Raw genomic sequence first — 14,686 nt, forward strand, 5'->3', positions numbered from 1 at the left:
TGAGCAAGGCACTTAACTCCAGGTTGCTCCGGGGGGATTGTCCCTATAATAAGTGCACTGTAAGTCGCTTTGGATAAAAGCGTCTGCCAAATGCATAAATGTAAATGTACTTTTGTGATCTAGTTACTACCCAGAACCGAGTTTTAGTTCCGGCCACATTTGTGGTTAAAGCAGATCAGAATTAATTGAGCTTACAATGCTGAAATATGCATGATTTTGAAAAGGATAGTTCAATCAAAGATGACAATTCTGCCATTATTTACTAACCCTTATGTTGTTCCAAACCCATATGACTTCTGGAACACAAAAGAAGTAAAAAAAAAAAATATGCTACTCTCTTTCATACAATTAAAGTGGATGCAGACCAAAAAGAAAAAACTAAACAAAACAAAAAACAATTCAACAAGTCATCCATATGACTCATGGACAATATTTCAAGTCTACTGAAGCTATATGATAGCTTTGTGTAAATAATACCCTAAAGCCGATTATTTACTGAAAATCTTGCTTGACAATCAAAGTCACCTTTCAGTTTCATCATATGGAAAAGAGCAGCTTGGACATTCATCTTAAAAAAATTTCTTGGTGTTCCACATAGGAAGGAAATGCATTCGGATTTTGAAAGGAATAAGAGGGGAAATATGATTACAGAAATTTATCATTTTGGGTTAAAGACTTGATTTAAAATGTTCTTAATTTCCATAAATCTTCCATGACTGTAGGTAACCTAATTCAACAAATGGGCAGAGGTTTTTTTCCTTCACTGGATTTTTTTTTTTAAGTTTCTGCAATAACAACAAATTAACTGTCACCAATGCAGGTATGAACATATTTATTACACAGTAAAGAGAACAACAATACAAGAATCATACTGCAAAGATTCACAGACTGACAGATCATGTACTACAGCCCCCAAAAAGGAGAGAATAAAATAAAGAAAACAGATTAAACAAGAAACCACAGTTCTGACATTGTAGACTCAAAAAACCCTAGAGAATACTGAAAAAGTGTGATAGAGACCACACCCTCCCAGTCCACACCTTTAACCTGTGGTTCACGTTTCAGTTTAGTATTGCACAACGACTTTCATGAGTTTTATTTTCACAATAAAGATTTCAAAGAAGCCTATGACTGCCCTTCCCTACACCCAACCCACACAATTAATTTCACTTTGTGCTTACACTGTCCCTTTATAATCCCAAAGTTTTATTCACTTTACAAACTGGAAATGCAAGAACAAGAGGCAAGCTCAAATTCATCAGCTGTTCCTTTTTGCTCATGTTCTGCATGAATCCCCCATAAACATGAACCTTAATGACATTAAACAGCCAAGAAGGTCTCAGAACCGAGGAAAAGGGGGTGTAGGAGAAGAAGATGGCAATAGGAATATATCACGTCTCATCTTTGACAATTAATTGAATTATAGTGTGTCAAATGGAGTCAACTCTCTAAAATCATCATCATCATCATCATCATCATATAATTTTTTTAAATTAGAGTTGTGACACTCAAAATGATCTTGTACAAGCGACAAACTTAAAGGAATGTAAATTTTTTTTTCCCCGCTTTTTTATCTTACGTATTATATTAATTCCGTTTTTTTTATTTTCTCATGAGGTCTGCATTGTTACCAAGTAGTGATATGGTTTGCAGCTGTATGAGCTTTTACCTTTGGGTTAAAGTCCTGTTCTCTTGTGCCCATTTGGTTTGACTAGACCAGTGTCCGCTCAGCGACTGGTGCTCCTAACATGCTGTCAGAGGTAGAGTGAGACTTTTTGCCACCGAGGAAAAAGATTGTAGCAAAACAGACGTACTAGTAGTGGGAAAAGAGGAGAAAGAGCCTTTATTGAGTTTCTTAATGCTTTGCCCATGCTTATTTTATTCAGGTTGCCCTGATCAAACTCACTACACTAATTGTATACATTTTTCAAAAATAGTACACTAGTGTTTCAAGACAGCTTAGCTGGCAGGTTCTGTGGAGTTGTAGACAGGTGTCTTACACCTTTTTTTTTTTTTTCTTTTTTTTTCTTATTTAACCATAGCATCCTAAGTGGTCAAATGTGCAGTGTTTAGCACCATGGTTTGGGAATTGTGAGCCGTAAGTCTGTAGCTAAGTGCTCATTTAGTCCCCTCTTTCTCTTAAACATTGACAAGGTTGTTTTGTTTAGTTTGTTAACAATAGTTTTAGAAACAACACATTTGTTTCTATCTTAGATGGCTTTATATCATGAGCAGAAGGTTTGGTTATGCATTGTTTATGAACACGAACAGCTTCGACTGGGCTATTCTGAGTACAGCATTTTGGGGTGACATTCTTTCGAAGAATGGTACGTAAAGAAAACAAAACAAAGATGAAATTGTCGTAAAATATACTTCACAGAAAACCTTGCCCTGAAGGATCGAGATATCAGATCCACCTTCGATTATTGCTCAATCCTTCAAGACCAAATCATTCATACGTGAACCGTCTTTCAACAGGAACTGCTACATGGTTTTTAGGTGGCTTCTCCTCCCTATGAGCTGAACAGGGCTGGTATTGGCTCTGGACAGGGGAGAATTAAAGGTTTTCAAATGGAAACATTGCTCAATGTGGCTTCCCCTGATAAACACTTAAATAAAACAAGAATGCATTTGAGTGAATATCTTTTGTCAGGTTTTGGTCCTTCGTGTCTGTCTTTGGCTGTCTTCCATGTTAATTCATTTGTAATACTGTGTATCCTGGTGCTCTGCGGTGTTAAAGCTGTCTGTTTGTAACCTCTGCATTTGGAAAGTTAGTTTCTTAGTCTTTTTTGTACATTTTTCAAATTTTCTGTATAAAACAAAAACAGCATATACCATAGCGTTCAGTATGCATGTGCATGCACTATCCTTAACTATTCAAAGCAAAAGTTATGACTTTTTGCCATTATCTTTAGAAAAAATGTTAACAAAAGCAGATAGTGATACCTCTGTTTTGTATTTTTTCCATTTTCTTCTTTTTTTTTTTCAAATTTTTTTTTTTCAATTTTTTACAAGAAATGAAAATCACAGACATGTAACGAAGCACTCCAAAGATAACCCATGAAGTGAGGCTCCCTACGGGAAAAACATGAAAAAAAGCATGCCGTGAGAAACCATGACAGTGCAAATACATTTATGTACGTCCCATGTACAAACACATTTATGTTAGCATTCCATGTAACATGCTAGATCTCAGAAAAAGATCTGAATGGGAATGAAGTAGCAGCTCTGAGAGATAGCGTTTGTATTCTTCTGAGGACAATGGGGAAAAAAAGCATTTGCCTTCTTCTTTGAAAACTACAAGGAGACTACCACAAACACATACCTATAGAAAAGCAGCTTGCAAGAGCGTGTGAGAGAGAAAGAGAGAAAACAAGAGAAAATATGTTGTTGCACCTAGAAAGTCTAGAAAGTTGTCACTGTGGTTTAAACTATTATGCATTGTTACAATTGTCCAGCACATATACAATAAATAACCATTGGTGACGGCACAGGACATGAGTGTTTAACACAATGAGATCAAGTAGGGGGAAAAAAGAAGCAAATAACAAGAATTGATGGCAGAGTTTGAGATAGGTAGGCTATCTCAAACTGGCTCCAATGGCGAGGAACTCGCCTTTGATTTATGGATAATTTCAGCGGCTGTCATAGTGAGGCTCTGACAGTCCTGCTCTGGTAGGCTGATGACTACACTTCCTTTTTGGGAGCTGATGGAGTGCATTGGGGATCCGGGCTCAGAGCGCATCCTTCATTATGTCGTGTGGTACTCAATGTCCAACAAAGGCAGGCTCACTTTCCTCCTTGCCCTTTACATTCCTCAGAGAAACGGCTTTGTATTTCTCAGACTCAATGACCTGGATATTATGTTGCAGAAGTATGATAAAAATAAATAAAAATAAAGCAAGAGGGATAAGCATCTGCACATCTGCATTCTGCGCTGAAGGTCTGCAGAGTTCGTCCATTGTCTACTCCACTATGTCCAACACAGATGCCCTTCATGGCATGTTTTTTTTCGCAACAACTATTTTTTGTCTTTACAAGGAATCATATTTTGTGTCTTTGCTTACATCTGTTTGTATGAAGTATTTCCTTGGTTTTGTTGTTTGATAAAGTGTCTTTTAATGAGGTCAATAGCATGTATAAGGAGCTTAGAGAACCTAACAAGACTCATCGAGAGGTCTCAGCTGTCTACTCCATTTCTTTTTTCATCGTATTTACAAGAATGTACGAGAGCCACAACAATAAACAACATAACCAACAGTAATCGATAATAGCTGAAGTAACAACAAAGAACAATAAGCATTTAAAAACAAAGAATATATTTGCGTTCTCTATCATGGCAAGTCAATATGACCTGATATGGACTTCCTGTGGGTGATCGCTCTAAATACTTCTTTCTTTGCCAGCATCAGTATTTTTGAGCGAGTGAGGCAGGTGAGTCAGTCTCTGGTAGGCTTAAGCATCTGTTCTAGCGCGGCGTGGTCTCTATGGTGGAGGGCGTGCCGGGCGTGGCCGAGCGGGGAGTGGCGGTGGAGGGCGTATCCACAGGGCTGCCGGTGCCACTGCTGGGGGTCGCTGAGGAGCTGACAGTGGCAGGGGTCTCACCCTGCTGCTGCGCCTGAAGAGTCTGGCCACATACGTGGTGGTGCTTTTCCCAGTCCTTGTGCTGGCAGAAGGAACCACAGTAACGCGCTGTGTTGCACCCGCTGCAGGTCTCGCTCGCCTTGCGCCCGCAATTCCAGCAACTCTGCACAGAAAAATGGGGGAGGTTTAAGGTACAAAAATAATTAAAACAATCACCCACTGAAGATCACTTGAGTCGACATGTGCATCAAAAGTGTCATAGAAACACCAATAGCTTCATCAACTGCGTTTTCTGATGTGAAACTAGCTTTTTATGACACTTTTGGTTAGGTTTAGGTTTAAGGTAGGGAGGTAGGTAGGTTTTCTTGATTTAAAACTCATTAGAGCAATAACCTAAAAAACTTGTAAAAATCTATTTTGTAATTATAATTTTTTTAAACGCTTTTAGCACCACTCAGTGGACATTTCACTTCACAATTGTCGCAATATGCGAAAAAGAGCCACGTAATATCACTTTGCCAAAATGTCACCCCAGTCACATTTATTTTTCAAGACTCCAAACAGTTCTCTCTCTCAATCTGTGTGCTCGTTTCCATGGGAATTTTCACAATTAAGAAACAATAGATGTACAGACCTTTGAGACAACCAAGAGAAAGTCTCGGCTTATTAGCAGCAAACATTTCCCATTTGATTTCAAGTCTAAATAGAGAATTCTGGTTTATTTCTCTTTGGATACCTCTGCTTTCAAAACATGGAAATAATGAGCTAGCTGGGGAAAAGTAACATTAAATGGAGTCATTTTACTGAGCTCCACATGGCGCTATGTGAGAACACATTTGTAACAGGTTAACTCCAAAACGTTCAAAGATCACACATACACTCAAGTTACCACTGTGGCCTCTTTGTGTTTGTCTCCAGGCCAAATAAGAGCAATTATCGCGAAGTCCTGAATGTGTACCATGAGACGGGAAGCCGGAGTTAAAAACGGCTACCGACGCAATCCTCCGGGGAGACGTGTGCATAAACATGGCTCGTGCAATTAAACTCAGATGCGTGCCGCATTTCTCTGCTAACTGATTAAACAAGCCGTCCCCCCGTGGTGCACAGACAATCTGCGCTCCCTTCCCAATTTCCCTCATCCAAATCAGTACCACCTTAACTGTCCACATGTTTCATTTAAAGGAAAAGCACGTCTCTGCCTGAGGTGATAAATGCAATGCTATTCCTCTGCTCCACATGGCACCGGCCTGCATGAGGAATTATCTGGGACACCCTTTCTCTTCCCCCTGTTCTTTTCATATTTTCATTCATTCTCTGTGTTTTCCTTAGGATAGAGTTTAAGGAGATAAGAATATGCTACAGGAATAAAACAACCAAACGTACTAAATCAAGATATGTTAACATAAATGGAATGGACATGTTCAGTGGCCACAAAAGCATTTTGACACTTAAACCACACCTGTACACAGTAAATGTATGAACGTCATTGCATTAGATAGGAAAATACCGAACCAAGCAACTATGCCACAAAAAAAGTTTGTTAGATTTTAAATAATAAATAACTTCAGAATTAAGATAAAAAAGTATTTTGACTCTTTCTTTTAGTCAGACTTGTGGTTTGGACACCCGTGTGAAATTACTTAATACGTCAACTAAGTATTAACTTGAAACCAGTTTGTTAAAAGTAATTATGGAAGTTTAAGTAGTTCTGAGCAGTGGTGAATTCTCAGGGCCAACCCTTCTCTGCTGACCTAACATGCCAAATAAATAAATAATTTTCATCCTTTCATTCTCAATCATCTTTTTGCCTATGTATTTTTAATCACTTTCCACTCTTAATTAATCTACAAACAAATAGGGAAAATGAAAAGTTTATCCAGTCAGAATATATTCCTTGATGCAAGGTGCGATAACTGTTTCACAAATCACTGCCTGAAGTAGAGAGTGAGTTTGAGATCCACCCCATCAGGTCTTCAGAATTTCTTCAGAATCTCTCGACAGTCCAAATGAATGAGCAACTAAATTCAGATTTTCAGATTCATCAGCCAATCAGATTGATTAATTTGTTCTTGGTGGGTGTGATCTTGAGTGACGCAATCACACTTTGAGTGATGGACATAATTCAAGAGCGTAAAGCGTAAAATCAAGCTGTCTGACGAGTCAGCTATCATCACTGCCACATCACCACTGAGAAAGAGATACTTATGGATTTAAAAACACGAGATGTTCTGAATGATTGTGCGATTGATTAATTGAACAGGAAAGGAGGACTGATTTTCACTCCAAAGTAAATAGGTAAGTGCTTTTTGCATTGTTATAGCAACATCAGGAGTTCTCTAAGTGTAAACAAGGCTGCTTGAGCATTCATTATCAGATCAAGTTTTGAAAAGTAGTGCTGCGCTCCATTCAACTCGGAAAGTCGGATTTTACAACTTCCTACTAGGAAAAGTGCAATGAAATGCATCTTTAAGTCAGAATTACAACTTGTAGGCTTATGCAGAAATTTTAAACTCCGAGATATACAAAGTAAGTGATAAACATTCACTTTATTAAGTAATATCGATAAATGAGTTAGTTTCCACATTACATTATATTTTAAAGCTTGTTTAAAAAACGCCTACAGAAACAGGTGTATAAAACATTATAATCTCTTTTGATAATCATACACCTTTAGCACAAATGCTAGCGCTGCAGCATTGTTTATCAGTTGGGTTGCTAGGAGACATCGCTAATGAGAGTGAAACCCCTGTTAAGCTAACAGAAGCATTGCAGTTCTCAATAACGGGAAATGGAATGTATTTATGGTGGGAGATATCAAGTATGAATATCCCACATCCAACTTGAATGGAACACAGCATAACCGTGTACCCTGACAAAATGAAATTTAAATCGTAAATATTATTAGATAGATTTTTTCCAGGTATTATAGACCTCCTTGGTAGATTCATAAGAAAAATCATGATATATGAATGTCTGTTCGGGTGAAGTTCATTTCACAAAACAGTCATGCTGCAGTTAAAATTAGGCTTCCTTGAGCATTATGTGTCATTTCAAGTTCTGGCTTTCATGCATGGACATGTTTATAAATGTCAATTGATAATACTAGTTAGCTGCGACATAATGTATGATGCCCAAAGACAATGGGTGTCTTAATCATTGTGAAACTGTGTTTTCTTAATGGCATAAATCACACTGAAGGCTTAGACTTTTAATGCACGCCCCACCACTGGTTCTGAGTAAAGCTCTTTAGCATAACTTTGTTTGCAAATCCCACTAATTTTTATATTTAGTTATTTTATGCAATGACATTCATACATTTTACTGTGTGACTTAAGCGTTGTTGGGGCTGCTGTATATTTTAAAATAAAATAAAGAAAATCCACCAAACCCCAAGACAATATGTAATCCAAAACAATAATAATAAATGGAATATATTACCATCCAAATGAATCAATGTAGAGTGTATGAATGTTACAGCTGTTCAGTAATATAATGCAGTAAGCATACAAGCTGTTACCTCACTAGAGTCCTCCTGCTGGTTGATGACTGATAGCGCATCCTCCGCTGCTTGTCTTTTGGCCTCGGCCACTGTGCGTTCCATCTTGGCTCGCTCAGTGCTGATCATCTCATGAGCCTTGCGCTCAGCCTCTGACACGGCTTTCTGCAGCTCAGACATGGCCTGCCTCTTCACTTCATTAACAGCCTCTTCTGAAAGAAAGGCTACAATGAATTTACAAGCCTCCCACATGGTAATTTATTTTATTTTTTATTTTTTTGTCAGGTAACCTAACAATGAGAATTTATCTAAATGAAATGGTTTTTATTTAAAGGTCAAATGTGTAATTTGTTTTCCAGTGTTTCATATTTTCTTGCATATGCAGAGACAACAATAAGTAAGCCATTTATATGTTGATTCCCTGAAAAGTGTAAACACGGCTGCTCTGAGGCACAATCAAAATATTGCTATGTGTTTGAGCAGTCTGACCAGTTTAACACAGCAACTTTGGATCAATCAATGGTGTGAGTTGGGGCATTTGTTTGACCAATAGAAGACAGGGGGAGTGTTCGGGAAACCTTTTTGAAAACAATCATTATTTGTACAATTCTGTTTGGTGATGTTAATGGAGCAGAAATAACTTAAAATTTAAGTAAAAAACATGTAAAACATTAAGTTTGTCAATTACATGTTTGACAAAGTTTTGACAAGTTTGCCAAAGCTCTGAATTCAAGATTTCAATTATCGGCCATGCAATTCAGTTTCAAAGGTTAAAATAATCAGTTAAAAACAATATGATTTTTTATCTAATAGGCTAATGAGAAAGTAACCCAATTGCTAATTAATGCACATTTTAAAAACTATTTCTACTATGTATGATCCAAGATGGCCGCGCGGTAGCACGCAGCGGCCGCTCCGGATCCAAAATGGTGCTATTGTTGTTAGTTAGCCCGACTTTTATGGCCCATGGACATCGGAGCAATCAGTGTTCGTGTTTACCATCGCCAGACACTACTAAAATATAAGATTCATGCAACAACCAAGCTGCATGATGATCTGCAGGAGAAGCTGGCGTCGTCTGATGCCGGTGACCGGGGAGAGGATGTCGTAAGCGGTGTGCGAGGAAGCGGAAGTGCAGCAAGAGGGCGGGCGTCCATGCTATGTTAAAAATAAACCCTAGCTGGCCGGCTCTCCCGTCTATCCTGCTCTCAAATGTTTGCTCCCTGGACAATAAACTAGACTACATCTGACTCCAGCAGACTATGCAGCGTGAGTTTAGAGACTGCTGTGTCTTTGTTTTCACAGAGACGTGGCTCAGCGACAGAGTTCCGGATGCCACCATTCAGCTAGATGGGCTCGCCTCGTTTCGTGCCGAAATGCAGCTCTGTGCGGTAAGACTTGCGGTTGTGGCTTGTGTGTTTACATCAACATGGAATGGTGCAAGAACTCTGTGCTAGACTCTAGCTACTGTTCATCGCTGTTGGAGCTTGTGACTGTTAGATGCAGAACTTTTTATTTACCACAGGATTTCAGCACAGTCATAATAACTGGAGTTTACATTCCCCCCAGCGCTAATGTTATGGAAGTTATGGAACTATATAGGGCTATTAGTGAACTGCAGAACGCTCACCCTGACAGACTGTTTATTGTCGCCGGAGATTTCAACCATGCGTATCTCAAAACAGTGCTCCCTAAATTCCATCAGTATCTGGACTTTGCAACGAGGGGCGAACACGCTTGATCTTGTTTACACAAACATCCCAGGCGCTTACCGGGTGGAGCCCCGCCCCCACCTCCTCTACTCAGACCACATCTCTGTTATGCTAATTCCAGCATACAGACAGCTCGTCAGATACACAAAACCGCTCCAGAAGCAGGTGAAAACCTGGCCAGCAGGAGCCATCTCTGCTCTTCAGGACTGTTTGGAGTGTACTGACTGGAACAAGGAGTTCAGGGAGGCTGCAACATATGGTGACTCTACCAACTTGGAGGAATAGACAGCATCAGTGATCAGCTACATCAGCAAGTGCATTGATGATGTCACTTTCTCCAAGACCATCACCACACGCTTCAACCAGAAGCCATGGATGACTGCGGAGGTGCGTGTGTTGCTGAGGACCCGAGACTCCACCTTCAGAGCAGGTGACAAGGCAGCCCTAAGAACATCGAGGGCCAAACTGTCCCGGGCCATCAGGGAAGCAAAGCGCGCACATGCACAGAGAATCCATAGTCGCTTCCAGGACAGCGGCGACACGTGGCGCATGTGGCAGGGCATCCAGGCCATCACCAACTACAGGACAACATCAGTTGGCTGTGACAAAAATGCCTCCCTTCCAGATGCGCTGAATGACTTTTACGCTCGGTTTGAGGCGCAGAACAACGTGGTGGCGAGGAAGACCACCCCTCCTCCCAACGACCAGGTGCTGTTACCACGGCTGATGTGAGGAAAACTCTACCGTCCCATCGCACGCACACCCATCATCATGAAGTGCTTCGAGAGGGTCGTCATGAGGCACATTAAGACCCAGCCGACCCCTCTCTAGACCCACTGCAGTTTGCGTATCGTCACAACTGTTCAACAGACGACGCCATCGCCACCACCCTCCATCTGGCCCTCACCCACCTAGATAAAAAGGACTCATACGTTCGAATGCTGTTCATAGACTTCAGCTCAGCATTCAACACAATCATTCCTCAGCACCTGATTGGAAAGCTGAACCTGCTGGGCCTGGACACCTCCCTCTGCAACTGGATCCTGGACTTCCTGACTGGAAGACCTCAGTCAGTCCGGATTGGTAACAGCATCTCCACCACCACCACACTGAACACTGGGCCCCCCCAGGACTGTGTGCTCAGTCCACTGCTGTTCACTCTGCTGACTCACGACTGTGCAGCAATGCACAGCTCGAACCACATAGTGAAGTTCGCCGATGACACGACCATGGTGGGTCTCATCAGCAAAAACGACGAGTCAGCATACAGAGAGGAGGTGCAGCGGCTAACGGACTGGTGTAGAGCCAACAACCTGTCTCTGAATGTGGCCAAAACAAAAGAGATGGTTGTTGATTTCAGGAGAGCACATAGTGAACACTCTCCGCTGAACATCGACGGCTTCTCTGTGGAGATTGTCAAGAGCACCAAATTCCTTGAGGGACTATTGAGAGCATCCTGAGCAGCTGCATCACTGCCTGGTTTGGGACTTGCACCGTTTCGGACCACAAAGCCCTGAAGAGGATAGTGAGAACAGCTGAGAAGATCATAGGGGTCTCTTCCCTCCATCAAAGACATTTATATAAAACGCTGCATCTGCAACGCAACCAGCATTGTGGATGACCCCACACACCCCTCACACAAACTCTTCACCCTCCTGCTGTCTGGCAAGAGGTACTGAAGCATTCGGGCCCTCACGGCCAGACTGTGTAACAGCTTCTTCCCCCAAGCCATCAGACTCCTCAATACTCAGGGACTGGACTGACACGCACGCACGCACGCGCGCACACACACACACACACACACACACACACACACACAAACACACACCATTATTGTTAGAATAGACTTTAGATTATTTTCTGTGAACAAAAATAAACAAGCAAAAATGCCCCACAAACCAAAAACTTGACTGTAGTGCACAAGACAGATTTCACATAATCCTTGATATTTTTCCATCTGAAGAAGAAATTTATTTCCTTGGACTCTTTATCTATATTCTTTATATTGTTATCCCATTAACCGTAAACACTTCTGGCTTGAAAACTCATCTCAAGAACAGAGTAGGGCATTTTTTTTGTTTGTTTGTTTTCATTGTTTAAGGCTGCAGCCTGACTAATTGCATATGCAAATCGGGCAATTTATATTTAAATTATGCATTTCAATTGCACCCCCAAAGGCCCATGCAGATCGGAATATGGCACAGTGCAAGAAAAGGGCTTGAATATTCATGACCTACTGTACCCAAGTTTCTAAAAAAAGGATATTCACCCCTTATTGCATTGCTGCCACTTACTAAGAGGCAATTCTGAATCTTTAGTGAAAAAAGCACCATTATTTTGCTCTTAGCTTGGGTTGCGTAACCATCAAGGCTTAAAGGGAAACAGTAGTTCCCCCCAAAAATGAAAATGCTAAAATTCTGTCATCATTTACTTACCCTTATGTTGTTCTAAACCTGTATGACTTTCTTTCTTCCATGGAGCACTTTAATTGCATTGGACAAAGATGCAATGAAAATAAATGGTGACTGAGGTTAACATTCAGCCTCACATCTCTTTTTGTGTTTCATAGAAGACAGTAGGTCATACAGTTTTGGAACAACATGAGGGTGAGTAAATTCTAACAATATTTTTTGGTGAACTATTCTTTTTAAACATTTGAAATAGACCAAGCTGTTATGCCTGATAGTGCAGCACCCTGTTGTTATGAAAACATGGATGGTTGCGGCCACAAAACCCCTTCTCCCCTGACTTAAATATAAAGGATTATAGCCAGGGACATTTTCATCAGGACTGGACTGAATTGTGAAACCATTGTGGTTTGGTACATAGAGTCTTCCTCTTGATGGGCTGAGGTTACGGAAAATGCACCGTGTTCCCTTATATGTTTAACTTCATTTATATTCCTCTATTCAGATGGAATTTCAATCTGCAGTGATTTGTTTAGGGTGGTACTGCAGATGTGTTGCGGTGGCAATGCCTCATCTGAAACAAATGGTCTAAGAGCATCTTTTGTAGCAATTTTCACGGTGAAAGGTGTGTTTGCTCTAATAAAGCCCTTAGGTAAGAGCACACAGACAAACTGCTTTAACAGATGCATATGTCATGTATTAGTGAGCAGAGGCCAAAGTAAACAATCTGCTATAATAGAATCCATCACTTGTCATATTTCACACATATCAGCTGCTCTTTAAACAAAGCCTTTTAATATCTTTATCCATCCTTTAAACAGCTCCTCTACTGTAAAAAATAAATAAATAAATTTGCTGTGAAGAGCCAGCCAGTTCTTGTTGCACAGCTAATGACAGGAGTGCTAAAGTGCTGTAAAGGCTGGGAGGACTTATATGTCCTGTTCAGCCAGAGCAATAAAAGAGCTTTATTTACGACCTTACATTACTGTTGGAATGTGTAGAGGTGCTTCCAGTGAAAGCCACTCACTGAACTGACCACTGCTGAGCTCAAAGAATATTCTAGAACTCATAGAATGTTCCACAAAAACAAAAAAACACTTCAAAGCTCATTCCTGGACTCAAAGACTTCCACAATAAACAAACAACCCTTTCAAATCTTGTTCTAGAACTCAAAAAATATTCTGCAAAAACAAACATTTTCAAAGCTCATTCAAGAACTTGACACAAAAACAGACAAACTTTTCAAATCTCATTCTAGGACTCAAAGGACATTCCACAAAAACAAACAGACTTTTCAAAGCTCATTCTAGAACTCAAGAATATTCTGCAAAAAACAACAAAAAAAAACATTTCATTACTTACTAAAGCAGACATTAGGCCTACTACAACTAATGCAATCGTTAGATTTATAGACATGAATAACTCAAATTGTGTGGCTTATTGGAAGTTCAGATTAACATACAATTTTGTCTGCTGGACAACATGCAATAAACATTAAAGGTCAGACCCAAGCTATATCAAGGAATGAGAAGATCATAGATATATGAAGGTAAGCTCTTTTGACTTTCAGTAAAAAAACCTAGCAATGCTCTAGCAACCACCCAGAACACCCTAGCAACCACGTTGCAATGCCCTGCTAGCCCCCCACTACCATCTAATGTTGTGGTGATGAGACTATATATTGTTAAGATCACAAAACTTTTCACAAGAAAAATAAGTTGTGACCTCAGTACATGGAATTACTTGATCACAAAGAAAGTTGTGATCTTGAGACAACAAAACCGGTGAGTGGTGGTGGCATAGTGGCTAAAGCACAGGGCTGTTAATCAGAAGGTCGCAGGTTCGAATCCCACAGCCACCACCATTGTGCCCTTGAGCAAGGCACTTAACTCCAGGTTGTTCCGGGGGGATTGTCCCTGTAATATGTACACTGTAAGTCGCTTTGGATAAAAGCGTCTGCCAAATGCATAAATGTAAATGTAAAACCAAAAAATAATAGGCGACATGGACATGGCCTTTGTGGGCTTCTACAAATCTCATAATGCAATGATCCTTTTGAACCAAGCAAGCAACAATACCAAGATGCACAGAATATTCTAGGACCTCAGATTGACAATATGCCAGTGTTTGGTGTGACACTAACCAAGTTCTCAGCTGACTCCGCAGTCCTGCATACAAATAGCTAACTGACTGACTGATTGAATTTCAGAGAGCTTTTAAATTACAGACAGGCTTTGAAAGTGCTCTGTCTGAATACATTTGCTTTGATTTTCCACCTGTGCTTCTGAGTGTGTTTGTGCATGTTTTAAAAAATGGGACATAAAGAGCATGCTAACCAGCTTTCTTCCAGATCTCTTCAGGTACGTATCCAGATGCTGGCCTGTGAAGGAGCTCTCTATGGATGTCTGGAGGAGAGAGAAGAAAGGTTACTTCATTTAAAATGAACTAAACTCAATAAATTGTACAACAAAAATGTCCACATAAAT

At 40.3% G+C, this 14,686-nt stretch overlaps 1 protein-coding gene across 5 annotated transcripts in view; it reads right to left on the reverse strand.

Moving 5' to 3' along the window:
- Window positions 1–821: 821 nt before the first annotated feature.
- LOC127620210 (protein CBFA2T1) overlaps window positions 822–14,686 on the reverse strand; it is a 95,170-nt gene continuing 81,305 nt past the window's right edge. For all 5 annotated transcript variants that reach the window (XM_052093347.1, XM_052093346.1, XM_052093349.1 and 2 more), the window contains 3 exons: window positions 14,537–14,605; window positions 8,102–8,292; window positions 822–4,747 (listed from right to left, as the gene is read on the reverse strand). In XM_052093347.1, coding sequence (XP_051949307.1) covers window positions 4,469–4,747; window positions 8,102–8,292; window positions 14,537–14,605 — 539 coding nt within the window. In that variant the 3' untranslated portion in view covers window positions 822–4,468. The remainder of the gene's footprint in view (window positions 4,748–8,101; window positions 8,293–14,536; window positions 14,606–14,686) is intronic.

The sequence above is a fragment of the Xyrauchen texanus genome, chromosome 26 (genome assembly GCF_025860055.1).
Source record: "Xyrauchen texanus isolate HMW12.3.18 chromosome 26, RBS_HiC_50CHRs, whole genome shotgun sequence".
Lineage (NCBI taxonomy): Eukaryota > Metazoa > Chordata > Actinopteri > Cypriniformes > Catostomidae > Xyrauchen > Xyrauchen texanus.